This window comes from Rhinatrema bivittatum, chromosome 4, assembly GCF_901001135.1.
Source record: "Rhinatrema bivittatum chromosome 4, aRhiBiv1.1, whole genome shotgun sequence".
NCBI classification, from domain to species: domain Eukaryota; kingdom Metazoa; phylum Chordata; class Amphibia; order Gymnophiona; family Rhinatrematidae; genus Rhinatrema; species Rhinatrema bivittatum.
Window position 1 is genome coordinate 202378806 of NC_042618.1, and position 27636 is coordinate 202406441.

The 27636-nt window shown below is 49.3% G+C and overlaps 1 protein-coding gene across 4 annotated transcripts in view; it reads left to right on the top strand.

The window, feature by feature from the left end:
- Positions 1-27636, top strand: part of DOCK3 (dedicator of cytokinesis 3) — a 1203328-nt gene that overhangs the window by 803622 nt on the left and 372070 nt on the right. For all 4 annotated transcript variants that reach the window (XM_029599541.1, XM_029599543.1, XM_029599542.1 and 1 more), the window contains one exon: positions 22442-22613. In XM_029599541.1, the coding sequence (XP_029455401.1) occupies positions 22442-22613 (172 nt within the window). The remainder of the gene's footprint in view (positions 1-22441; positions 22614-27636) is intronic.

A 27636-nucleotide genomic window follows, 5' to 3' on the forward strand; every position in this document is an offset into this window, starting at 1 on the left:
AAAACAGTCTCAACCTCTGTAAAGGTAATTCTGGCCTAAGTGTCAGGTATAATGCACTTATCTGATGTTTATGGCTGCCATAAACATGCATGCCTTGTGTAGAATGTTGCTGGATGAATCTGGGAAGCAACATATACATGTGAGACAATTTAAAGGTAAGAGTGCTAGAAATTAATCCAGAAAAAGCACAACTATAACAAACAAGGGTAACTGTATTATAGTATGGCCGCCGAGAAGACTTTTAAACATTTTAAAGTGAATTTTGAAAGGCTTACTCGCATACAAAAGCCATATAATGTGCGTATGTGGCCCATGCGTGCAATCCATATTTTAAAAAAGGATCACATATGTGTATACTCGCATGCGTGAGTAAAAGTACACACGTAGAAGAGAGGCATGTCAGAATGAGGTTAGCAGGTACACACGTAATGAGGTATTTTAAAAGCGATGTATGCTCAAATGTCATCCAGTTTGCACATGTTCATTTACTACTACTCATTTATGTACACAAGTGCAAACTTCCATTTTGATTTTGGACCTGACATTTGACGGGTTAGCTTCTCCAGGGGAGTGGACAGAAGAGCAAGCTAGGGGGTGAGAGGGGAGTGTACCTGGGACAGACTGAGACCTACTGGGTGGTAACTGGGACATGCCGGTTTATACTAGGGGTTACTGGGACAGATTAGAGGAGAAACTAGGACATACAGGACATTAAAGGGGAGTGGAGTGTATGTTTCTGGGACATACGGGGAGTGGGGGTGAGAGTCTGTTGTAGAGAGTCCCTTTTCAAGATGACTCTAATGGCCCTATGGATACTCAGGTCACAATAGCTGAGGAAGGCGAGAGAACAGAGGAGGCAGGGGAGATACTCTTACACAGAGTATACAAGACTAGGGCACAGGGTTTACCTGCAGGGGCCACACCATGTCAGTACATGTTAATGTCACTACTGCCCTGGTGTATTTCACCACTGGCACCTCCCAGACACCTCTAGGGGTCACTGTCTGGAATCAGCCAGTATGCCACCTCTATATGTTTAGATCAGGTTCTGATGCATTGCTTAGGAAAACACAACACTATATATATCCTTCCCTTGGAGAAAGCAGCAACAACATCAAATAATGACTGATTTCTATCAAATAGCACATTTCCCTCTCTGTCTTGGAGGCTGTAAATTACAGTCATATCCATATAAAGGCACCAGGAGCCAATGAGACATACTGCAAGGGCTTCCACTCCTTCAATACGCAAGTGTTTTGCAACTCCAAGGACATCATCCTGGACATTGTGCCCAAGTTTCCAGGATCCACTCATGATGCCTACCTACTCTCGCAGTCTGAAATTCACGACTGCTTCCAGGAGGGCCACATCATGAGGGACTGGCTTCTAGAGATAAATTTGCATTTCATGGAGACTCAATATATGCAAATTTAACTCATGCATATTCATTGTGGATATTCTGAAAACTCGACTGGCTGTTGGGGGTCCCCAGGACAAGTTTGGAAAGCTCTGCGTTAGCAGCTCTTGCATGTCATGGATGCGGCCAGAAATGTCTCTGCTCACCACTTGCTCCAGCTGTATGGCAGTGATGGAGCATGTCGCCCCATTTGCACGACTACACATGAACCACGCACAATGGACACTGCATTCCCAATGGTGTCAGGCACCCCAAGACCTACATGCCCCCATTGTGGTCACGGACGAGCTGCGTCATTCTCTTCTCTGGAGGACCATCCTCGAGAATCTGTTACGGGGATTTCCTTTTCAAGCGGCTCCCTCCCCCCCAGGTCACGCTCACCACTGATGCTTCTCAGACGGGGTAGGGAGCGCACGTCCTAAGGCATCGCACGCAAGGGTTCTGATCACCTCAAGAAAGGAGGCTCCAAATCAACCTTCTGGAGCTGAGGGCAGTTCAGTATTCCCTATGGGTGTTCCAGGAACTTCTAGCGAACAAGTTCAACCTGGTGCACACAGACAATCAGGTAGCCATGTGGTATTTGAACAAACAGGGAGGAACCAGGTTGTTCCCCCTCTGCCAGGAGGCAGTCCTGGTTTAGACATTGACCATCGCCAATGGTATAACTTTCCGGGCGGTGTATCTGTTGGGGGTGGACTACATCCTGGCCGATGCCCTGAGTCGGTCTTTCAGGCCACACAAGTGATCCCTCAAGCAGGAGGTGATGAATCGTCTTTTCAGCCACTAAGGGACCCCAGATGTGGACCTGGAGAACAGGAAAGTACATCGCTTTTGCACCCTAGGCAGGGGGGGCAAGGGATCGCTGGCCAATGTGTTCTCAATCCACTGGGGGACAGGCTTGTTGTATGCTTACCTACCCCTTCCCCTCATCTCCAAGACACTTCAGAAGTTGCAGCAGGATCAGAGCTCAGTGATCCTAATCACTCCCTCTTGGGTCCGTCAGGTCTGGTACCCGACCCTTCAGGAACTTGCGGTGCACCCCCAATCTGACTGGAAACGACTCCAGACCTGATCACATAGGACAAGTGCAGGCTCCGCCATCCCAACCTCTGGTCCCTAGCCCTCACAGCATGGATGTTGACAGCCTGACTGTTGAGGCCCTCTGCCTACTAGCAGAGGTATCCCGTGTTTTTCTGGAGTCTAGGAAACCTTTCACCAGAAAGACCTACAACCTGAAGTGGAAACAGTTCGCCTCTTGGTGTGAAGGTCGTGACTTAGACACTTTCACCTGCTCCCCCTCGGCTCTCTTGAGCTACTTGTTATTCCTCTTGGAGTCTGGCCTACAGATTGCCTCCGTGAGGATACACCTAAGTGCCATTGTAGAATACCATCGGGATGTGGATGGTTCTGCTATTTCTTGCCATCCACTGATGGGACGTTTCATGAAGGGTTTCCTTCAGCTCAAACTCCCTATTCGCCCCCTGGCGGTTTCCTGGGATCTGAACGTGGTTCTCTCACAGCTCATGAAACCCCCATTTGAGCCGTTACACTCTTGTGACCTAAAGTACCTTTCCTGTAAGTGCTTTTCTTAGTTGCGGTCACATTGGCTCGCAGGGTGAGTGAGCTGCAGAAGCTGGTGTTGTACCCACTTTACACGAAGTTCTGTCACGACAGGGTGGTGCTCAGTACACATCCTAAGTTCCTGCCCAAGGTGGTGTCCGAGTTCCATCTCAACCAGTTCATTGTATTACCATCTTTTTTTCCTGAGGCCCCATGCTCATCGAGGTGAGCGTGCCCTCCATACCTTGGACTGTAATAGAGCGCTCATCTTCTACCTAGAACGGATGGTGCCCAATCGCACCTCCACTCAACTATTCATTTTGTTTGACAGAAATAGATTGGGTGTCGATGTTTCTAAACAGACTCTATCCCACTGGTTGGCTAACTGCATCTCCTTTTGCTACGCACAGGCAGTGCTTCAGCTTCCTATCCCTTTTCGGGCTCACTCTGTCCAGGCCATGTCAGTAGTGCACCTATGGGTGGTTCCTATTCATGAGATCTGCAGAGCGGCAACCTGAAGTTAACTCAATACCTTTGCTTTGCATTACTGCCTAGACAAGGACGAGCGATAGGACTCCCATTTCAGACAATCCATCCTACAGAATCTCTTTCAGCCATGAACCCAATTCTCCCACCGTGGTTCTCCTCTTGGGTGATGGCCTGCTCCTCTAGTCTCTGCAGCTGCAGTTGTGCATGTTTGTACCCGTTTTTGCTGCTCCTAGTCGGAGAGGCCTGAAGCTACTTAATCACCCAGTTGTGAGGACTACCATCCTGCCTGTCCTTGGAAAAAGTAGAGTTGCTGTCTCCAAGGACAGCAGTATGTTAGTCCTCATGGAACCCGCCTGCCTCCCCACAGAGTTGGAATTTTTTCTCACTGGTTTTTTGGTTGTTCCTTTTGTGCTAATTCTATGTTATAGGACTGAAGAGAAGGGACCCTGGGTGGATGTGTGGTTAGCGCCATGCTGGGCATGTTCAGCAGGTGGGTCAAAGTTTCTAGAAATTTGACAAAAGATTTCCATTCCGGGCTCCATCCGATGATGTCACCCAGTTGTGAGGACTAGCATCCTGCTGTCCTTGGAAAACACCTGTTACAGGTAAGCAACTCTGCTTTATAGTAGTGATGATGCTGCAGGAAGAATGGGCAGAAGTTGTGATGGCAGCATTAGAGGTTCTGGTAGCATGATGGGTACTTGTGGAGGACCACATGGAGCTTGAAACAGTGCAGGTGAGGTTCTGGCCTGCGGAGGGACCATCCAGCCTAGAGGTGCTGCAAACACAGTTGGTGGCTGCATCCAGTGGGCCAACCCGTAGTAGGAGCTGGTGGGGAAAATGGCTGCCAGGGGGCATCCTCTGCAGCAGCTCCCTCCACACTGCATCTATTAACTGGCAAAGGCCCCTTAGCTCCTGCTGCATGCTCTGCATCTCCTCCCTCACTACCTCCCGGAGGCCCTGTACTTCCTTCCCTCACCACATCTTGGAGGCCATGCATTTTTGTTCGTAGTCCAGCTGTTTCCCTCACTACCCTGGTGTTTGTATCTATGATTTGCCCCTCTGTTGGAGTGGCCTGCATCTCTTCCACTCAAGAAGAGACTTGCTTCTTTTCTGATGAGTTGCTCTCCTGCTGGATACCTGCAAGCTACCCAATATCAGGTGTCACTGAAAGAGGAGCAGCTGGCCGGTCCTCCATTATGGCCTTTTGCTGCTTCCCTGTTGGTCTATCTGCTGACTCCCTGTCTTCCTCTCAGCTATCAGGCAGCACCCTTGAGAGACCTTGCATTTTTGTGGCCACTTGGTCCAGACCTATCATCATCTTCACTACACTGCTCCCATGCAACAACATAAACATTTTTACATACTTTAAATGGACATGCTATTTGGATGTTTCTCAGTTGACTTTCTTTTCTGCCTACCAGAGCAGCTCCATAATCCTTCAGTGAGCACCTCCTGATACACCACAAACAGTATATACTTAAGATTGCCATACTGGGTCAGATCAAAGGTCCATCAAACCCAGTATCCTGTTTCCAACAGTGGCCAATCCAGGTCACAAGTACCTGGCAGATCCCAAAGGATAAATAGATTCCATGCTGCTTATTCCAGGGATAAGCAGTGAATTTCTGCAACTCCACCTTAATAATTGTTACGCCTGTCAGTCGCAGACTGCTGTGACCGCAAGTACTCACTTCTTGCACCACTCTCCTGCCCTCCCCGGGTCCTCTCGCAGCGCAGGCCTGCCTACACCGCCGTGTTCCTCAGGACTCCTCATGGCAGCATGGATGCCGCTACTTCCTACTTCGATGTCGGGCTTTCCTAGGCACGCGCGTCACAGGCCCCGCCTTTGAAACCTCTTTGGCGGGTACCTCGGGGGGCGTCCCTGGTTGATGATGTCATCCTGTACTTAAGCTCCACCTTCGCCCCCAGCTAGCAGACTTGGCAACAAGTTCTGTACGAGTCCACAACTCCTGCCTTGTGTTCCTGAGACGTCGCTACGTTCCTTGCTCCTGGATCCTGTCTGGCACCTGCTCCTCGGGGGTCAGTGTGCGCTCACATGGGGACTTGCTCCTTGGGCTGGCTCTGCGCCTCCTGGGTCCTACTCTGCAATGGCTCCTGCTACTCGAGTCTCCCTCGGAACACTGCGGCAACCTGTGAGTTCCTTGGCTAGCCTTCCCTGCTTCTCGGGGTTGCGCCTGTGTTCTAGCAAGACTGTCTGCGCTTTCCCACTCCTCGGGTCTCGCTAATTACTCAAGAGACTACCTAGAGCCTCCCTGCTCCACGGGGCTGTGCTCCTGGTTATTCAACGACTGTCAGCTGTCCCGCTCCTCGGGCCTGCTTCTCTACTAAACTGCCAGCACTCCTCCGCTCTCCGGTTTCCTGCCTACGTCAGCAGCTGAGACCGAGCCTGGGCTTCCCTGCCTCGTGGGTTGGCCTGCGCCTCCAAGTCTACGCCCACTACGGTGCAGCTCCGTCCCTCGGCTAATCCTGCGCCTACCGCTCCGCGGTCTGCCTGGCGCCTCTCTCTTCAGGGTCTCACTCCAAGTACTACCTACTGTCTGTCACTCTACAGGGGTTACCTCCTGATCCTTGGGGATCTCTCCACCACTGTGCCCAGAGCTCCCCACTGTGCCTGTACCTCGCCTCCTGACGGTGCGGACCTGTGGGGCTCCTCCCCACGGACTGTTACAACTCGCACCTCAGGCCAAGGGTCCACATATCCACAAACGATAACAATAATGGTTTGTGAACGTTTATTTTTATTATTTATTTTATTTATCCATCATCTTATCTGCTATTTCTCCAGAATTTAAAGCAGAACACAACTTTACACACACATGTTCCTTCCTTCTAAAGAGAGTGTATTCCATAACTGTATAGTGACTAGTGTAAAAACATGTCGCTAGTAGCTTGTAACCTGAAAGCAGTAAATGATGGAATTTCAATCAAATTTTGATCTTGTGATCATAGATTATGCATAGGAATATACTTTTTAAGCAAGACAGTAATCTTCTTTATAAAGAGATTTTTGAGCCATCACTAGCACCTTAAACTCAATTCTCATTAGTAGCCAGTGCAATTTCATTCTAAAAGTTGTTAGACTCTTCCCCAAGGCAAAACAAATATCATCCTAATTGTTGCATTCTGAACTAACTATCCTAATCAGATATTTAGGTATCCTAAATATCGGGAATTACAGTAATCAAGCTGATTTAGTATGATTGCTTGAACTAACATTCGAAAATCATAATCTAATAAAATATGTTTTCATGGATGAATCATTCATAATTTAGCAAAAGATACTCCAGGAGCTTGTCCAAAATTTTTTAAACATCGCTACACTAACAGCTTTCATCACATCTTCTGGCAACGAATTCCAGAGCTTAAATATGTGTTGGGTAAAAAAAATATTTTCTCTTATTAGTTTTAAACGTTAGCTTAGTAACTTTGTGTGTCCCCTAGTCTTTGTACTTTTTGAAAGTGTTAATAACCGATTCATGTTTACTCATTCTACTCCATTCATTATTTTATAGACTTCTATCATTTCTCCCTTCAGTTGTCTCTTCTTCAATCTGAAAAGTGCTAACCTCTTTAACTTTTCTTCAAGAAGGGATAGTTCTATCTCCTTTATCATTTTGGTCGTCCTTCTCTGAACCTTTTCTAATTCTGATCTATCTTTTCTGAGATGTGGTGACCAGAACTGCATACAGTACTCAAGATGAGGTTGCACCATGGAGCGATTCAGAGGCATTATGATATTTTCTGTTTTATTCTCCATTCCTTTCCTAATAATTCCTAGCATTGTTTGCCTTCTTAGTTGCTGCTCTACACTAAGCAGAAGATTTCAACATGTCATCAACGATGATGCCTTGATCCTTTTCCTGAATAGTGACCCTAATGTGGAACCTTGCATTGTGTAGTTATGATTTGGGTTACTCTTCCCCCCAGTGCATCACTTTGCACTTGTCCTCATTAAATTTCATTTGCCATTTGCATGCCCAATCTCCCAGTTCTGCAAGGTCCTCTTGCAATTTCTCACAATCTTTTTGTGATTTCAAATTTTTTAACAATTTTGTGTTATCAGCAAATATGATCACCTCACGAATTATTCCCATTTCCAGGTCATTTATAAATATGTTAAAAACAGTGTTCCCAGAACAGATCCCTGGGGCACACCAATATTCACCTCTCTTCATTGAGAAAATTTACCTTTTAGACCTAATGTCTGCTTTGTATCTTTTAAGCTTCCCAATCCACAATAGGACATTGCCCCCAATCCCATGACTTTAATTTCCTAAGAAGGCTGTCATGAGGGACTTTCTCAAATGCTTTGTGGAAATCCAGATATATTATATCAGGGTTCCCAACCAGTCGGGTTTTCAGGATATCCACAATGAATATGCATGAGACAAAATTTACATGTTATGGAGGCAGTGCATGCAAATTTTGTCTCATGCATATTCATTGTGGATATCCTAAAAACCTGACTGGCTGGGGGGTCCCCAGGACAAGGTTGGGAACCACTGTACTATATGAACTAGCTCACCTTTATCTACATGTTTATTTACACCCTCAAAAAATTGTAGCAGATTGGTGAAGCAAGACTTGCCTTGGCTAAATCCATTTTAGCTCTGCCCCATTAAATTATCTGTATATTTAGGGGCAGATTTTAAAAGCCCTACGCGCGCTGAGCCTATTTTGCATAGGTCCGGCGATGTGCGCAAGCCCCGGGACGCGCCTATGTCCCGGGGCTTGAAAAAATGGGCGGGGCAGGGGCATGGCCATAGGCCTCCGTAGGGCCTCTAGGCCGGGGGATTGAACGCCAGCACATGCAACCTATGCCTGCCCAGAGGCAGGCGCAACTTGCAAAACAAAGATATGGGCGGGTTAGGTAGGGGAAGGGAGGGGAAGGTGGGGGGGGGGGGAGCGGAAGGAAAGTTCCCTCCGAGGCTGCTCCGATTTCGGAGCGGCCTCAGAGGGAACAGGGAAAGCCATCGGGACTCCCCTTGGGCTCGGCGCGTGCAAGGTGCACAAGTGTGCACCCCCTTGCGCGCACCGACCCTGGATTTTATAACATGCCCGTGCACCTCGCGTGCACAACTGAATGCACCTGTGCGCATAACTACACGCTCAGCCACGTTTACGACTGCACGCATGCAAACACAATGGCACCGGCACCCAAGAAGGCCAGAAGGCACTCTCTTTGCACAGCCTGCCACATAAGAGCCGCGCAGACTGAACTGGAGTCTTGTCTGTGCCAGCATTGTGAGGAAGCCCAGGGGGAATCAAAGCCTGGTCCGTCACTGTCTGGGGTTGGGTCAGGAACTACTACAGATGATAGTTCCCCGGACCTATGCATCTCTGAGATGACTTCTCCACAAAAGGGCACCTCAGGGGCTCCTTCGCTGACTCCACTTGGGATTAACATGGACCCAGGGACCTTCTCTTGGTTAGAATTTTTCTAAGGGCTGCAAGCCTTTGTTCAGTCGCAGTCAGCCCCGGCTGCGCCCCAGGCTGAACCCCGGCCGGAAACACAAGATCCTTCCGGCCCTCACTGCCAGCTTCAAAGGGGGGTCGGGTCCTGGAAGCCCTATACCCTCTAGAACCAGCGACCAAGGAATGCCTGCATTTCCCGAAAGTGGACGCCATGGTCTGTGTCGTCTCAAAGCGAACAACAATTCCCGTTGAGGGAGGGGCTGCATTGAAGGATACTCAGGATAGAAGATTGGAATCCATCCTTAAGCAGGCCTTTGACGAAACAGCAATGACACTGCAGATTGCTTCCTGCTGCGCACTGGTGGCACATTTCTGCTTTCTCCTCTCTCGAGAGGCAAATAACTCCAGAACGTATACTGGTGAGATGATGGAACCTGCAGTAGCCTTCCTGACGGACGCAAGCTCAGACCTGGTGCGTACCTCAGACAGAGGCATAGCCTCAATAGTGGCAGCCAGAAGACAATTATGGCTACGAAATTGGTCTGCTGATGTGACATCTAAAGCGAATCTCACAAGAATGCCCTTTAAATGATCTCTCTTGTTCGGAAGTGAATTGGAGACATTAGCCAGTAAGTGGGGCGAATCACCAGTGCCTCGGCTACCGGAAGATAGGAATAAAAGATGTCAGCATCCTTCTCCCAGAAGAACCAAGGGCAGAGGCTTGCAATGCTTTAGACCCCACAGGAACTCGCAGTTCCAGGCACCTCATCCCTCCGCAAGTTCCCAGCCCTTTCAGAACCGACAAACCAAGAGAGGCCCGGGGGCAGGCTCCAGCCATGCTCCACAATGAGAATCGGCCGACCCATCCACAGGAAGAGGAAATAGGGGGTCGACTTGCCCTCTTCTACCAAAGATGGGTCGAGATCATGTCGGACAAATGGGTACTAAACATCATTCGAGAAGTTTACTCTCTGGAGTTCCGCAGCATCCCTCGTGACAAAGTTATGATGTCACCCTGCTACTCCCACACCAAGAGACTGGCAGTGGAAGCAACTCTGAAAAGACTACTCAGTCTGAAGGCAATAATTCCGGTTCCCACGCCCCAACAAAATACGGGGCATTATTCCATCTATTTTATCGTTCCCAAAAAGGAAGGATCTTTCCGACCCATCTTGGACCATAAGAACATAAGAAATTGCCATGTTGGGTCAGACCAAGGGTCCATCAAGCCCAACATCCTGTTTCCAACAGAGGCCAAACCAGGCCACAAGAACCTGGCAATTACCCAAACAACAAGAAGATCCCATGCTACTGATGCAATTAATAGCAGTGGCTATTCCCTAAGGGGCGGATTTTCAGAGCCCTGCTCGCGTAAATCCGCCCAAAACCGGGCGGATTTACGCGAGCAGGGCCCTGCGCGCCGGGAAGCCTATTTTACATAGGCCTCCCGGCGCGCGCAGAGCCCCGGGACTCGCGTACGTCCCGGGGTTCTCGGAGGGGGGCGGGGCCGGAGCGCGCGGCGTTGCGGGGGCGTGTCGGCAGCGTTTTGGGTGCGGGTACGGGGCGTGGCTACGGCCCGGGGGCGTGGCCGCGCCCTCCGTACCCGCCCCCAGGTCGCGGCCCGGCGCGCAGCAGGCCCGCTGGCGCGCGGGGATTTACGTCTCCCTCCGGGAGGCGTAAATCCCCGACAAAGGTAAGGGGGGGGTGTAGACAGGGCCGGGTGGGTGGGTTAGGTAGGGGAAGGGAGGGTAAGGTGAGGGGAGGGCAAAGGAAAGTTCCCTCCGAGGCCGCTCCGATTTCGGAGCGGCCTCGGAGGGAACGGGGGGGAGGCAGCGTGGCTCGGCGCGCGCAGGCTATACAAAATCGATAGCCTTGCGCGCGCCGATCCAGGATTTTAGTGGATACGCGCGGCTCCGCGCGTATCTACTAAAATCCAGCGTACTTTTGCTTGAGTCTGATGCGCAAGCAAAAGTAGGCTGATCGCGCTTCTTTTAAAATCTACCCCTAAGTAAACTTGAATAATAGCAGTTAATGGACTTCTCCTCCAAGAACTTATCCAAACCTTTTTTGAACCCAGCTACACTAACTGCACTAACCACATTCTCTGGCAACAAATTCCAGAGCTTAATTATGCGTTGAGTAAAAAATGATTTTCTCCGATTAGTCTTAAATGTCCTACTTGCTCACTTCATGGAATGCCCCCTAGTCCTTCTATTATCCGAAAGTGTAAATAACTAATTCTACTCGTTCAAGACCTCTCATGATCTTAAAGACCTCTATCATATCCCCCCTCAGCCGTCTTTTCTCCAAGCTGAACAGCCCTAATCTCTTCAGCCTTTCCTCATATGGGACCTGTTCCATCCCCTTTATTATTTTGGTTGTCCTTCTCTGTACCTTCTCCATTGCAACTATATCTTTTTTGAGATGCGGTGACCAGAATTGTACACAGTATTCAAGGTGTGGTCTCACCATGGAGCGAAAAAGAGGCATTATGACATTTTCTGTTTTGTTAACCATTCCCTTCCTAATAATTCCTAACATTCTGTTTGCTTTTTTTACTGCTGCAGCACACTGAGCCGACAATTTTAAAGTGTTATCCACTATGATGCCTAGATCTTTTTCCTGGGTGGTAGTTCCTAATATGGAACCCAACATCGTGTAACTACAGCAAGGGTTGTTTTTCCTATATGCAACACCTTGCTCTTGTCCACATTACATTTCATCTGCCATTTGGATGCCCAATCTTCCAGTCTTGCAAGGTCCTCCTGTAATGTATCATAATCCGCTTGTGATTTAACTACTCTGAATAATTTTGTATCGTCCGCAAATTTGATAACCTCACTCGGCGTATTCCTTTCCAGATCAGTTATATATATATATATATATATATATAAAAGTATGGTTCAAGTACAGATCCCTAAGGCACTCCACTGTTTACCTTTTTCCACTGAGAAAATTGACCATTTAATGTACTCTCTGTTTCCTGTCTTTTAACCAGTTTGTAATCCATGAAAGGACATCGCCTCCTATCCCATGACTTTTTAGTTTTCTTAGAAGCCTCTCATGAGGGACTTTGTCAAATGCCTTCTGAAAATCCAAATACACTACATCTACTGTTTTACCTTTATCCACATGTTTATTAACTCCTTCAAAAAAAATGAAGCAGATTTGTTAGGCAAGACATCCCTTCGGTAAATCCATGGTGACTGTGTTTCATTAAACCATGTCTTTCTATATGCTGTACAATTTTGATCTTTAGAATAATTTCCACTATTTTTCCCGGCACTGAAGTCAGGCTCACTGGTCTATAGTTACCTGGATCGCCCCTGGAGCCCTTTTTAAATATTGGGGTTGCATTGGCCACCCTCCAGTCTTCAGGTACAATGGATGATTTTAATGATAGGTTACAAATTTTAACTAATAGATAAGACATTTCATTTTTTAGTTCCTTTAGACCCTAGGTTGCATACCATCAGGTCCAGTTGATTTGCTACTCTTTAGTTTGTCAAGAACGTCAACCATCATCTGCGGATACTACACTTCTGCATGGAGATTCTTCGTTCAGTCATAATGGCAGTACAACCAGGAGAGTTTCTGACCTCCCTGGACCTCTCCGAAGTCTATCTTCACACTCCAGTCCATCAAGAGCACCAGCATTTTCTACACTTTGCGATACTGAGTCACCATTACCAGTTGTGAACGCTACCCTTCGGCCTAGCAACTGCCCCCAGAACGTTCACCAAAATTATGGTGGTCATGGTGGCAACACTGAGGAAGGAAGGGATCTTGGTACACTCTTACCTGGACGACTGGCTGATCTGGGCAAAGCCTTCGGAAGAGAGCCAGCAGGTGACAAGCAGAGTCAAGAGCCTACTGCAGAAACTCGGTTGGGTCGTGAACACATGCCAGAGCAGTCTGCAGCACTCTCAATCTCTAGAGTACCTGGGGGCCCATTTTAACACCAAACAAAACAAAGTCTTCCTCCCTCCCCCGAGGAGAAGGAAACTGAGGGAACAATTACAATTGATGACCAATGCACGCCCCAAAGTATGGAACTATCTTCGTCCTCGGCTTCATTGCATCAACCCTAGAGGTCATTCCATGGGCAAGGGCCCACATGCGACCGCTCTAGCGCTCCTTACTGTCACGATGGAACCCACTGTCCCAGGACTACTCAATTCGCCTCCAACTACCAGCGGAGGTATATTCTCAGCTTCATTGTTGGCTACAGGAAAACCACCTAATCAGAGGAGTAAGCCCATCCCCACCAAACTGGATCTTGTTCACTACGGATGCGAGCCTGCGAGGGTGGGGAGCCCATTGTCAGGAGCTGAAGGCCCAGGGACAATGTAACAAGGAAAAGGCGGAATGGAATATAAACCGCCTGGAAGCTCGAACATTCAGACTAGCGTGCCTGCAATTCAGCCACAGACTCCGAGACAATGCGATTCGAGTGATGTCTGACAACACGACAATGGTGGCTTACATCAACTGCCAGGGAGGAACCAGGAGCCAGCAGATGTCTCAAGTGATAGACCCTCTCATGGCATGGGTGGAAATAAACTTACAAGGGATCTTGGCCTCCCACATCGCAGGAAAAGACAATGTCTGAGCAGGCACACAGGTGCATGCGCACGCGCCTAAGGAGGAGCGCAGCACTGCTTGGAGGCGTCTCTCCACAAACCCCATGGAGAGGCCTGACGGATGAAGGCATCCTGGCTGGAGGTCTCAGGAAGCGGAGCAGGACTGGAGGTGCTGGTGGAAGTCCAAGGTCGAGACTGGCGACCCACTGCCACCAGCAACGAGGAGCTGGAGCCTGAAGCTTGTGTAGAGAGGTGAAAGGGCCGCACCGCAGGGCTGCTGCGGGCGGCGAGCGTAACAGTACCCCCCAATCCCCCTTCCTGGAGATCGGGGTTTGCCCAGATAGGCACGATGGAAACTCGAGAGGAGGGCCTTGTCCAAGATGTTGTGAGCAGGCTCCCACAAATTTTCCTCAAGTCCATAGCCGTCCCAAGAAAGGAGGTACTCCCATTGGCGGCCTCTACGGTGGACATCCAGTACTTTATGGACCTTATACGTCATATCAGTCTCTGCCACCAGCGCAGGTGGCTCAGGGACCTTTTGGGTAGGCCAGGACAACACGACTGGCTTAAGCAATAAAACGTGAAAGGTATTATGTATGCCCAAGGAAGGAGGCAACCGGAGCTGGTAAGTCACAGGTCCAATGCATCGGGTAATCGGGAACGGTCTAATGAATCTTGGAGCAAATCTCTTTGAAGGAATTCGGAGTCTAATATACTTGGTACTCAACCAGACTTTCTAGCCAGGAAGGAATTCAGGAGCTGCGTGGCGATGACTGTCAACAGTTTTCTTGGCCCGGGAAGCGGTCTGGCACAGGCAAAGATTTGTCTGTTCCCACAATGTCTTAAGGGTATCCATAGAAGCCTGTGCAGCAGGAGAAGGCATGGAGAGAGGTATGTTTCCCATAGACTATAGAAAATGGTGATGTTCCAGTAGCTGTGACAATGTGAGAGTTGTGGGAAAACTCTGCTCAGGATAAAGAGGTCTGACCAGTTCTCTTGTTGGTCATTGATATAGGCCCGCATGAAGGCCTTCAGGGAGCGGTTCATCCGTTCAGCTTGCCCGTTGCCTTGGGGGTGATAGGTGGTCGTGAGGCTGATGTTAATGCCAAACCTTCGACAAAGGGAGCACCAATATCTGGTGACGAATTGAGGACCTCGATCGGAAACAATATCCACTGGTAGGCCAAGCAGTCTGAAAATATGATGAAAAAAGAGACATGCTAGCTCTGGTGCAGATGGTAGGCCCGGAAGAGGTACAAAATGGGCCATTTTTGAAAAATGGTCTATGGTGACCCATATCACGGTATTACCCTTAGAAGGGGTCAGATCCACGATGAAATCCATAGATAAGTGACTCAGCGGTTCCTCAGGTGCTGGAAGGGGTTGTAAAAGTCCCCAAGGTCGCCCGACCTGGGGTTTTTGTTGTGCACACACATTACAGGATTTGACGTATGCCTTAGCGTCAGAGACCAAAGTAGTGAGGCAACAAAGTAGACTAGAAGCCAAGAAATGTCCGATTAGAAACTTTTATTTATGGAGACGTATTCTTTTTTAGGCGAGCCCGACTCAGGCCGAGTTTCGCCCTCACAATGGGGCTGCCTCAGGGACTGTATGTAGTCAATCATATAATATATGTGAGTTCTATCTCATACAACAGATTGTTTCTGATAGTTCTCCTGCTGCACTGCCACAGCATATACCGTCTCCACTCTAATCGGACATTTCTTGGCTTCTAATCTACTTTGTTGCCCTCACGGCTTTTTTAGACAGCCTTCCTTCCTGCTTTGTTGGAGACCAAAGCAGGCCACCAGAAAAACCTCTGGAGCAGTGCCACGGTTCGCGCATGTCCTGGTAGGCCGACAAATTTGGAATCATGTGCCCAGTGAAGAACTCTTTCTCGGAGTCATCGGGGCACCACGGTTTTCCCAGTAAGAACTGGATGGGTAGCAGACAGCGAAATACAGGCTGGGTCGATGATGTGAGTTGGTTCTTCAGGGATGTCTTCAGGCTCAAAAGACCGGGATAAGGTGTCTGCCCGGAGATTCTTATCCGCAGGGTGGTAGAGGAGCTCGAAATTGAACCTTGAGAAAAATAAGGCCCATCGAGCTTGATGGGCATTGAGGCGCTGAGCGTGACTTAGATGTTCTAAGTTTTTGTGGTCAGTGAACACCGTGAATTTATGTTGTGCATCCTCGTGCCACGGGTGCCACTCTTCAAGAGCCAATTTAATGGCGAGCAGTTTGCGGTCCCCAATACTGTAGTTCTGCTCTGCCAATGAAAATTTTTGAGAAAAGAATGAGCATGGAACTGTGGTACCAGAAGCAGTGCACTGACTTAGAACAGCTCCAGCCTCGATGGCGGAAGCGTCCACCTCCACTAAAAATGGATGAGTCGGGTCAGGGTGACGTAAGCAGGATCCCTTTTGGAAGGCTTCTTTCAAACGATGAAAAGCGGTAACAGCCTCAGGCGGCCAATTCTGTGTATTTTGACCCTTCCGGGTCAGGGCCGTCAGAGGAGCAGCCAGTGTGGAGTAACTCGGGATAAAGTGACGATAATAATTAAGGAATCCCAAGAAGCGCTGGAGCGCTTTAAGTCCCACTGGTTGTGGCCAATCCCGGATTGCCCTTAATTTATCTGGGTCAATGGAAAAACCTTGAGGAGAGATTATGTAGCCAAGGAACGGTAAACTGGACCTCTCGAACAAACGCTTGTCCAGTTTTGCAAACAAGTGATTTTCTTGTAGGCGTTGTAGTACCATTTGTACATTGGCCCGGTGGGCATCGAGGTCCTTCGAGAATATGAGGATATCGGTCAGATAGATCTCGACCTTGATATACAGCAGATCCCTGAAAATTTCATTCATCATCCGCTGGAATACAGCTGGTGGGTTGGAAAGGCCAAAAGGCATCGCCAAGTATTCATAGTGACCGTCTCTTGTATTAACGGCGGTTTTCCAGATGTCATCAGGGCGGATTCTCACCAAGTTATACACCCCACATAATCTAACTTCGTGAAGATGGTAGCACGTTGGAGACGATCAAATAGTTCAGAAATCAACGGCAAGGGATATTTGTCCTTACGGGTGATAGCATTTAGACCGCGGTAATCGATGCATGGTCTGAATGATCCGTCTTTCTTGATCACAAAGAAGAATCCCGCTCCGGCGGGTGACGTGGATGGACGGATAAATCCTTTTGCCAGATTCTCCCGAATATATTCGGTCATGGCCTTTGTCTCAGGTAACGACAGAGGATAGGTGCGTCCACAAGGAGGCATGGTTCCAGGAAGAAGGTTGATTGGACAATCGAAGAGGCGGGAGGAGATCGGCCTTTTTTTAGAAAATACATCCTCATAGGCGGCGTATGGAGGAGGTATGCCAGAAGAGGTGGTTACCAGAGAAATCGTCGAAGATGGAGTCCCCTTCTGAAGACAGGATTGGTGACAGGCTGGACCCCACTCTACTAGATGTAGTGAAGTCCAATTAAATTGGGGGGAATGTTTCTGTAATCAAGGAAGTCCAAGCAAAATGGGATGGATTGACTTATCCAACACCAGTAACTCGAGTTCCTCAAGGTGTAAGGCCCCTGTACTACACTGGAGAGGTTCAGTGGTCAAAGAGATATGACCAGGAAGTGGCTCTCCGTAGATGGAGGCGATACACAAGGAAGGGTGAAGCGAACGGGTTTTAATACCCAGGAGTTGCACAAGATCTTTGAGGATAAAATTACCTCTTGCTTCGGAGTCTACCAGAGCAAGAACCGGAAAGGACCTGGAGTCACAAATTAGTGTGACTGGAACTGAGAGTTGGGGGGCCGGAGAAGTTGCACCCAAGTTCAGGGCCTCTACTGAACTTGGGCCCTGGAGTTTCCCGGACGAATGGGACAATTTTGTACACGTGGCCTGGGGCTCCACAATACAGACACAAGCTGGTCTGTCTTCACTGGAGGCGCTCTTCCGGTGTCAGTCGCCCTCTACCCAATTGCATGGGTTCTTCCGCCTTGACCACTCTGCTGTCACTAGATGCGGAGTTAGTAACCGGTGGTGAGTGGGAGTGAACCTACACAGGCCTCTTGGGCATCCGACTCTCCCAGTGACGCTCTTGAAGACGGTGGTCAATTCGCCCTGTCAAACCTATAAGGTTCTCCATGGAGGGAGGGAGCTCCCGAGCAGCCAGCTCATCTTTTAGCTGCGAGCAGAGACCATCCAAGTAAATAGCTCAAAGGCAGTCCTTCTGCCAAGTGAGCTCAGTAGCCAAAGCCCGAAACTCTATTGTATAATCAAAAAGACTTTGTTGTCCTTGACGAAGATGTAGTAAACTGGTGCTTGCTACAACATGCCGCCCTGGATCATCAAAGGTCCATTTGAAAACAGCCACAAATTGAACCAGTTCTCTTAGCAAGGAGTCCGAGCGTTCCCACAGGGGGGAAGCCCAGGCCAGGACCTTCCCTTTGAGGCGAGACAGGATAAACGTAAACTTGGTCAAGTCATCCTGGAAGACAGAAGGCTGCAAAGCAAATTGCATATAGCACTGGTTTATGAACCCTCTGCAGAGCTTGGAGTCGCCATTGAAACGTGGAGGTGCTGGAAGTGCCAACAAGGCACGTGGTGACGATGGAGGTGGCTGTGGTGGAGGAGAAGCCGAGTCATTGACGAAGGCATCGACCCGGACATGAAGACGATCCATGGAAGAGACCAATGCCTCAAGGAACAGCTGCTGTTCTTGCAATTTGGAAGCCAGGCCTGAGATGGCCTGGAGGGCACACGGCTCCACTGAATCCATGGCCTTTGCAACCTGTTGCCTAGGAGGTAGATTCTTGGGCTGAGGTGGGGTTGACACAACCCGCAGGCGAGGGCCTACGGGTCCCCACCATCAGCAGGTGGAGTGGGCTGAAGCTGGAGGCCACTGGAGCTTCACCTATACCAGCCCACATTAGCCTCGGGTTGAGTCTTCAGGTGCCAGGGCCGGCAGGACTTAGGCGGGCCTCAAGGTTAAGTAGAGGTAGGAGATGGTTCAGCCCAAAGACAGCAACCAGCAGGTGGCGTGGTCCTATCCCGGACGGGATATGGAATAGGAACTCAAGCACCAAGGGACAAGAAAGAACTGAAGGTGCCTGAGCAAAGGAAGACCGAAGCCTTAATAATCTGGGTCCAGAGGATAGGGACAGAGGCGTCAATGGCAAGCTTGAATAGAAGCTGGCGGCACTTGGAAGGTGTAACAAGCAACGTGGAACTCTGGACTCAAGAAAGTCTGAGGCGAAGTCATTCGTAGCAATGTCAAGGACGGAGAAGGCAGGCGTGGTCAGACGTAGCAATGGACAAGGCATGGTCAGACGTAACAGTGGTCAAGGCATGGAGAAGGCAGGCGTGGTCAGACATAGCAATGGTCAAGGCTTGGAGAAGACAGGCGAAGTCAAGCGTAGCAGAGGTCAGAACCAGGTAGTCAATCTAGTAGACAGACGAAACGAACACAAGGAACAGGAACCAGTAATCACAGGAACAAGATAAGCGCAAGGCAACTAGAACTCGGAAACTGGAACAGGAGACCAAGGCAACCTGTTGCAAAGGCAATGCTGAGGAGCGCTGCCTGAGCTTTTATATGTTGAGGGAACTGACATCAACATCCTGGTCTGCGGCCAGGTTCCTGCTGCGGGCCCTTCAAAGGTTTCACTGTTGCGCGCACCTAGGGAGGGGCATGGTGCTGCCGGCGGTGTCTCTCCACGAACCCCGTGGCGAGGCCCGACGGATGGAGGCATCCTGGCTGGAGGTCCCAGGAAGTGGAACAGGACCGGAGGTGCTGGTGGAAGTCCGAGGTCGAGACTGGCGGCCCACTGCCGCCAGCGACGAGAAGCTGGAGCCTGAAGCTTGTGTAGAGATGTGAGAGGGCTGCACTGCAGGGCTACCATGGGCGGCAAGCGTAACAGGTGTAGGCAAAAAGAAGTGCTCCTAGCTATGGGACACGTCATATAGTGGCAAGCCCATAGAATGATCCCTTGATATACAGAAGATTATTTTCAGTGTCATTTTATTTAATGGTGCCTCACATGATATTGGCTCAGAGTTAGATTCAGAGACAGGGTTAGAAGCGTTGGGTAGTAGTCTACATACAAGGCATCTAGGGCCATGAAGATAGGAGTTGTATAGGATAGGAGCCATGTACTTTCAGTGGGAATAAATGGAGAAGCGGATGTGAACACCCTTGAAGGGTTTCCGGCTTGGCCTGAGAATGCCTTCCAAGTAATGCTTCATGACAGTGTTGTGCATGACCCAGATAAGTGCCAAGAGCTAAGTATGTTTGCATGAGAGTTTGTTTAAGCTCATGGCAGATACAGGGTCATGCTAATTGATCAGCCTATAAAGTGGCTGGTGATGGAACAAGGACATAGACAGACCTTGAGAAATTCTTCCTGGTGGCCATATCATGAACTTGCCTCTGGCCCCATCTCACCTGTCTCTCTGCTGGTCCATCCACCTCCGTCATTTCCAGTGCAAATCCTGTGGCGCCTTCTTTAGGTCCTCTGAAAAGTCTGATATGCAGTGTAGCTGTTAATGTGACCTCCATACTGTTATGTATCAATGTATTCTACTGATGTCTGAAGTGAGTAGCATAACTCTTTGCACTCATTTAATTCAAATCCAAAAGTACCCCTGAACAGAGACACTCCATGAACCGCTATGGTACCCCTTTTCATGAGGAAGCAAGCTGGGCAGTCCGAACATTGGGAATATCCCTTTCCATAAAGCACATAGCTTTGGATAGTAACAGGAGCTGTGTAAAAGGGCCAAATCTCTCCCTGCTGAAAGGTTTCCTCTGCTATTAGGGCCACCATTAAATCTATGACATGTCCCATAGGGAAGATCTAGCTCTTAGGCACATTTATTATTCTTTTCACTATTGTTTTAAGTCTTTCCTTTTCATCCTTGCCAACTATTTCACTTTTGCCTTATATTAGAGAAAGACTGATACTTCACACATATCCAGCATAGCTCTCTGCTTCAACGGCAGGGGAGAAAGTCTGATACTTCACTTTCAATGCATATTCAGCATAACTCTCTGCTTCAACGGCAGGGGAGAAAGTCTGATACTTCACTTTCAATGCATATCCAGCATAACTCTCTGCTCAACAGCAGGGGGAATGAAGAAAAGTGGATCTATATACAGACAACAACCAACAAGGACTGACTTATTTAGTCTGGGTAAACAAATAAGCATGGGTATAGTTTGCTTATTGCGGCGGTTACTACCCTAACTAGTTAAGCTAGATATTTCACTTAGATGCAGTTCCAACACTGCTCTCTACGTTAATGGTGGGGGTGGAAGAGAAATAGAACCAAAAGATTACTAAGAGCCAAGAGTAACAGATAAGTATGAGCAAAAAAAAAAAAGTGCGAAACTTGCTTGGCAGACTGGATGGGCCATTTGGTCTTCTTCTGCCGTCGTTTCTATTACATTGGCAAGACATATACTTACATCATGCTCATAATGGAATGTACATATTACTGTATCCACACATACCTATTGACTATTGCCCAATGTGTATTTTTTTTTATTTTTTATTTATTTGAGTTTTTCTATACCGGCATTCACGGAGATTCGTATCATGTCGGTTTACATAAAACGAGGGGTGATCAATACATTATAAACATGTATAAATATAACATGAGAGTATACATTTACAAATAATAACAAGTTATAACAAGTGCGCAGAAAAATCAATGTGTAGGCCACATTGAGCCCCCTCTAGTAACCCCCTTATTCACATCCTTACCTGACCCTACCCCTTCATTCCTAGAGTCTCTCTCCCCCCCCCCCCCCCCCGTGACCTCTATGCATATCCTTATCTGACCTCACTCCCACTACCTGCATTCTACTTAACCCCACATGGATATGAGGCTGTATAGTTAAATAAGGTCCTCACCATGTGCCATGCCTGGTTGTTGTGCTGCAGGTTGTGGTGCACACTGGGGATGGGGTAGAAGTTCTGTTCATGCTTCACTACAGGGACGACAGGCAGGCAACATCCCTGGCGGTGAAGTTTGACTAACGTACGGGTGCTGGCATTGCTGAAATAGAAGTTGAGCGTTGCGGAAGTGTGCATGTGAATGGTATATGTAAATTTGCATGCAGACTTTAACCACATGCAAATTTACGCAGAAGTCCATAAGCAAAATTAAAGTTAAAGTTGCACATATTTGCGCGAATGATATAAAATACATGTGCATGAGTCTGCGAACCCATTTCTGCACACATGAGCTCATGCTTAATTGTTTTAAAGTTAGCCTTTCTTTGTTTTTACTACTACTAGTGCTACTTATCATTTGTATAGTACTACTAGACATACTCATCACTGTACAGATACACATAAGAGACAGTTCCTGCTCCTTAGAGCTTAGTCTAGTCAAGACAAGAATAGAACTTACAGTCTAGTCAGGACAAAAGAGGTTTTGAGAGTTTCATTTATTAAGAAAATGATTAAAATCATCAAGGCTGTGATTAGATGAACCAGGAGTTAAGATTTAAAAGCAGCCTCAAATAACTGGACTTTAGAAAGGATTTGAATAAGGCTAGAGAGGAAGCATGACACACCAATTCAGGAAGTCTATTCTAAATACAATGAAGCAAGATGATAAGCACGGAATCAGGAATTGTTGGTGGAGAAGAAGGGCACGGGTAAGAGTGACTTGCCCAATGAGTAAAGTTCACGAGAAAGGTTAAAAAACGAAACCACATTTTTTTGGAAGTTGAAGGGAGAGTTCCTTATGATATTTTATTTGACTTAATTCTAAGATGTAAGCCATATTTCCTAGAATACAGATGGTGCCATGTGTTCCCGGGTTCTGCCTTTTGTTCTTGTCTCTTTGTGCAGTGACACAGAGCGTCATAGCGAAGATTGTTCTATTGAAGCTTATTCGTACTGATAAAAAAGGTAAATTGTTTCTTTGCTTATTCCTGCAGTGTGATGAAAACAGCACCTTCAATAACCACGCACTGTACTTGGGTTTACCCTGCTGCAGAGAGGACTTCAACGGCTGTCCTAACATCCCTTCCAGCCTGATCTTCCAGCGGAGTACCAAAGAGTCCTTCTGGATCTCCACGCAGCTCTCCTCCACCAAACTCACCCAAAATGGTACAGACCCATGACATCAGGGCATGCTTTACATTGCATATAAATAGGATTGGAAAAATCCTGACTGGGCCTATGGCTGCGGAGAGGTGCTGCTGGCCTAGGCCCAAGGAAATAATCCCATCATTCGTGACTACCCTGGAGCCAAGGAAAGAAGATAAGGGCCCAGGCTGACCTAGGAATGTACTTAGCCTTCGAGTCACCAAATGTTGAAGCTGCCACTGTCACTGTGGCTCAGAGTTGAGAGGTGGGATGGTGAATTTGTTGGAGGGAGAAGCTGGTTGGCTGGATGGGAGGACTGGTGTGAGGTGAAAGACTGATTGGAGGGAAGGCTGGGCAGAAAGAGGGAACTGGGCAGAAATAGAGAAACAGGCTGACTGAAGAGGAAAAGAGGGATGGATAGCTGAAGGGAACAAGGAAAAAAAGAATGGACTGAGGTTTGGGGAGAAAGACACTGGAAGGTGAGGAGAGACAAAAAAGTAAAACAAGAAAGCAAAATAAGCACAATAAAAGCACAAGCTCAACAACAGACCAGAGGTGGGAAAAAAAGAAAAATTAAAAATGGTAAATTATAAGGAAAAATACGTTTTTTCCTCAGCTCCTAAAAAAAAATTGGCTAGCACTCAATTTTTCTAAATATTTTTCCACCCCTGCCTAGTCAGCATTAAGGGACACTAACGGACGAATTTTAAATGGGCTTTCTCAAAAGTGCCCAGCCACACGCATAAGTGATGATAACCACATAATTGCTGGGCTCTAAAAAGGGGGCGGGCCGAGGGGGCATGGTCTGGGAGGGGCGGAACGGAGGCTGGCCAGGAGCCGCTGTCCTGGGAAAGCGCACTCTGGCAGTCAGCCAGTGCGTGCAAACTACTTCTCCTAGGATAAGCAGGATGGTAGTCCTCACATGTGGGTGACATCATCCAGTGGATCCCGGCACGGAAAACTTTAGTCAAAGTTTCTAGAAGCTTTGACTAGCAGACTGAGCATGTACAGCCTGCTACTATCCACGCATCCATGCGAGGTCCCCCTTCAGTCTCATCTTTTCCACGGTACAGTTGCCTCATGGTCCATTGAGCTCCAACTTTTTCAACTTTTTCCTCGATTTCTTGAGTTGTTTTCCAAATCCTCATCGGGTCACCCTTCACGGTTGGTGCCCCTCGGTACGGTAGGTCCGTTTTTGGCAATTTTTTCCAAACTTGCGGTTGATTCCTGACTACCCATGGTGTCCGTTGGTCATGGACCACACACCAGGTATTTTCATGGCATTGACCAGTTTTCATCAGTGCCCAGTGTCCATGTCCATGGATCCGCACAAGGTTTGCATCCTCTGCCTGGTTGCCTCCCACGACGTCCGGGGGTGCCGTCTATGTGACCAGATGACAACCAAAGGGCTTTGTGTGCACCTTGATAAAATGGAGAAACTTTTCAGGACTCCAAAGTCCTCTACACCTGCGTCGATTCCTTCGATGCCTAGAAATCACGCGGAGCGGTCCTTTTAGCTAGTACCACCAAAGATTGGGGAGAGGGGGATCAATCCCCGATGATCTCCCTGCTTTCCTGGACCTCGGGGTCATTGGCTTCCTCGGTACTGGTGAAAGACCAGACAGAGCACAGGAAACGATCCCGCAAGCATCGACACCGTTCACTGTCAGCGCACGGTTCCGATTCCAGAGCGGCATCGGTGGCTACCGAGCAGCCATCGAAGTGGCACCAGCCATCAGAGGCCCCATCCTCTAGGGCACCCGGTAGCCCGAGGCGTTCCCCAACGACACCAGTGTGGGGCACCGTGTCACCTCTGAAGCCTGAGGAAGAGCCAGTGATGCCTCGTCCCCCTCCATCAGTCCTGGCCACCCAGGACTTCCAGGAGGAGTTTGGACCTCAGGGTGCAATCGGCAGTGCTCAAAGCGCTGCAAGGTGTTGAGCTGCCGGTGGCACTGGCCCCCATACCGGTGTCTGAGCCTCCACCCTTGATATTAGCGACACTGCTGGAGCATCTGAACGTCATTCTGGGCGCACTACCGATGCAGCCAGTGCCCGAAGGGCCCTCGATGCCCCATCGGCCACTGATGCCCTCAACTGGAGAAATCCCAATTCTCAGGTCTGAAGAGGAGGAAGATACGGCTGGTACTATGTTCCCTCACCCATGGTTCCCCGAGCCCTTTTTCAGATCCCTTTGGCTTGCTGCAGCTGGTGCTCCCCTCCATGCCAGGGGAACCATCGGTGCCATCTGTGCCCTCATGGCCTCCAAAGCCTTTGGAGCCCAGGGCTGATACCCCTCATGGACCTCGCCCACGGCGTCCTGTTCCTAGTGAGGAAGGAGGGGTCTTATGACCCCGGGGTGACGACAATACAGATTCATCCTTGGATTATTCCGACGACCCCCTTTCGGAGCCCTCTCCAACAGAGGAGCGGTACCGGTCACCACCCGAAGAATTGTCTTTTGCGGGATTTGTCAGGGCTATGGCTGAGGCTATTCTCTTTCAGCTCCTTACAGAGGACAATGCGTGTCACAAGATGCTGGAAGTTCTCCAGTTCCTCGACGCTCCTAAGTACATTGTGGTGGTTCCGATCCATGATATTGTCAAACAACTCCTCCTCCACATGTGGAAACACCCCATTTCGGTCTCCCCCATTACCAGAAAGTCCGATGCCTCCTACTTGGTGCAACAGGCCATGGGGTTTGATAGGAGACAGCTCCCCCACCAGTCGATGGTCGTGGTGTCCCATACCCATGCCTCCGCTCTTCCGGGACGTGAGTATAGGGAGCTGCATGCACTGGGAAGGAAGGTTTTAAAGGCACGATGCTAGTTGCCCGCATCGCCGCCTACCAACTTTATATGACCCAGCACAATCGCAATCTCTGGAAATGAGTCCAAGATTTCGCGTCGGGTCTTCCCCAGCAACAGCAGGAAGCCCTTGCTGCCATTGCCTCGCTGGGTGTGGAGGTGGGAAAACACAAGGTGCGTTCCGCCTACGATGTTTCCATACCCGGATGACTGGCTGCTTAGGAGCGACTCTCGCTCTGGTGCCTTGCGAGCTCTGGCCTTGACAGTGGGGTTTGTTATAAACTTCCCCAAGTCGCACCTGTGTTCATCCCCTCAGTTGGACTTCATAGGCGCCAGGTTGGACACGGTACAAGTAAAAGCTTTTCTGCCCAGGGACCGGGTGATCGCTCTTGCGTCACTGGCTACCCTCGTCCATGACAGCAGGAGGGTGCCAGCCCACCTTCTGTTCTGCCTACTGGGCCATATGGTGGCCTCCTTCCATGTGACTCCCTTGGCCCACTTCCACATGAGGAGCCCCCAGTGGGCTTTGCGGTCCCAGTGGTGGCAAGCATCTCAGGATCAAGAGGCTCTGGTCACTGTCACGGACCCTCTGAGGATATCTCTTACCTGGTGGGAAGATTTTTCCAACCTGGAACTCGGCCTTCCCTTTCAGCCTGCGCTGCCCCAGGTGACCCAGGGGTGGAGAGCTCACATGAACGGCCTCCGTATGCAAGGCCTCTGGACTGCCACCAAAGCCCACTGTCAGATAAACTTTCCTGAGCTTTGGACGATCCGGTACGCCTTGTGGGTGTTCAAAGATCAGTTGTCATCCAAGGAAGTTCTGATCCAGACGGACAAGCAGGTCGTGATGTGGTACATCAACAAAGAGGGCGTCACGGGCTTGTTCCTCCTCTGTCAAGAAGCAGTGCAAGTCTGGAACTGGGCCCTCTCTCAAGGGATGTATCTGCGGACAACCTACCTGCCTGATCACCTCAAATTGTTGGCGGACCGCATCAGTGGGTCCTTCCAACCACATGAGTGGTCTCTCAAGCCAGAGGGGGCGGCCGATCTGTTCTGCTGATGGGGTACGCCAGATGTGGACCTGTTCACCTCCCCTCACAACCACAAGGTGAGCAGGTTCTGCCTTCTCCCTTCACTGGGGGCAGGGCCTCCTGTATGAGTACCCCCCCTCTACCGCTCCTCTCGAAGACTCTGTCGAAGCTTCAACAGGACAGGGGGACCATGATACTCGTGGCACCTTCTTGGCCTCGGCAGGTTTGGTTCCCACTTCTGCAGGACCTATTGGTGCGAGCGCCCATCTGGCTGGGGACGGCACCTGACTTTATATCGCAGAATCAGGGCACCCTGCGCCATCTGAACCTCCGGGCACTGGCCCTCATGGCTTAGAGGTTGAGCACGTAGCCCTCCAGTCATTCAGCTCTCGGATTATGTTTACCGGGTTCTGGTGGAGTCCCGGAAACCTTAGACCAGGAAATCCTACAGCTCAGAATGGAAGTGTTTTTCCATCTGGTGTGGGAGGCATGGGTTAGGCCCTTTCTCATGCCATCTTCCCCAGCTGCTAGACTATCTGTGGCACCTGTCCAAGTCTGGGCTCCAGAACAGTTCTGTCAGGGTGCACCTCAGCGCTGTCAGCACATATCATCAAGGTGTCGCTGGCACGCCCGTTTCAGTCCAGCCCCTAGTGGGCCATTACATGCGAGGTCTCCTCCAGCTGAAGCCCCCTCTTTGACCTCCAGTGGTGTCCTCGGATCTCAACGTTGTCCTGGCAAGACTGAAGTGGCCTCCTTTCGAGCCGCTGTGGTCCTGTGACCTGAAGTTCCTCACCTGGAAAGTGATATTCCTGGTGGTGATCACTTCAGCTCGTAAGGTCAGTGAGTTCTTCCATGATCGTGTTGTATTGCGTACGCATCCTAAGTTTCTACCCAAGGTCGTGACTGATTTCCACCTCAATCAGTCCATCGTTTTGCCCACCTTTTTTCCGAGACCTCATTCCCACCCAGAGGAACGGGTACTTCACACCCTGGACTGTAAAATGGCTTTAGCATTCTACCTAGATCGCATGGGCAGTCCACCCAGCTCTTCATGTCCTTTGACTCCAACAGGCTAGGGTTGGCAGTGGGTAAACAGACCTTGTCCTGCTGGCTGGCAGATTGCATTGCCTTCTGCTACGCGCAGGCAGACCTTCAGCTAGCTGGCAGAGTAAAGACTCACTCTGTGTGGGCTATGGCAACTTCGGTGGT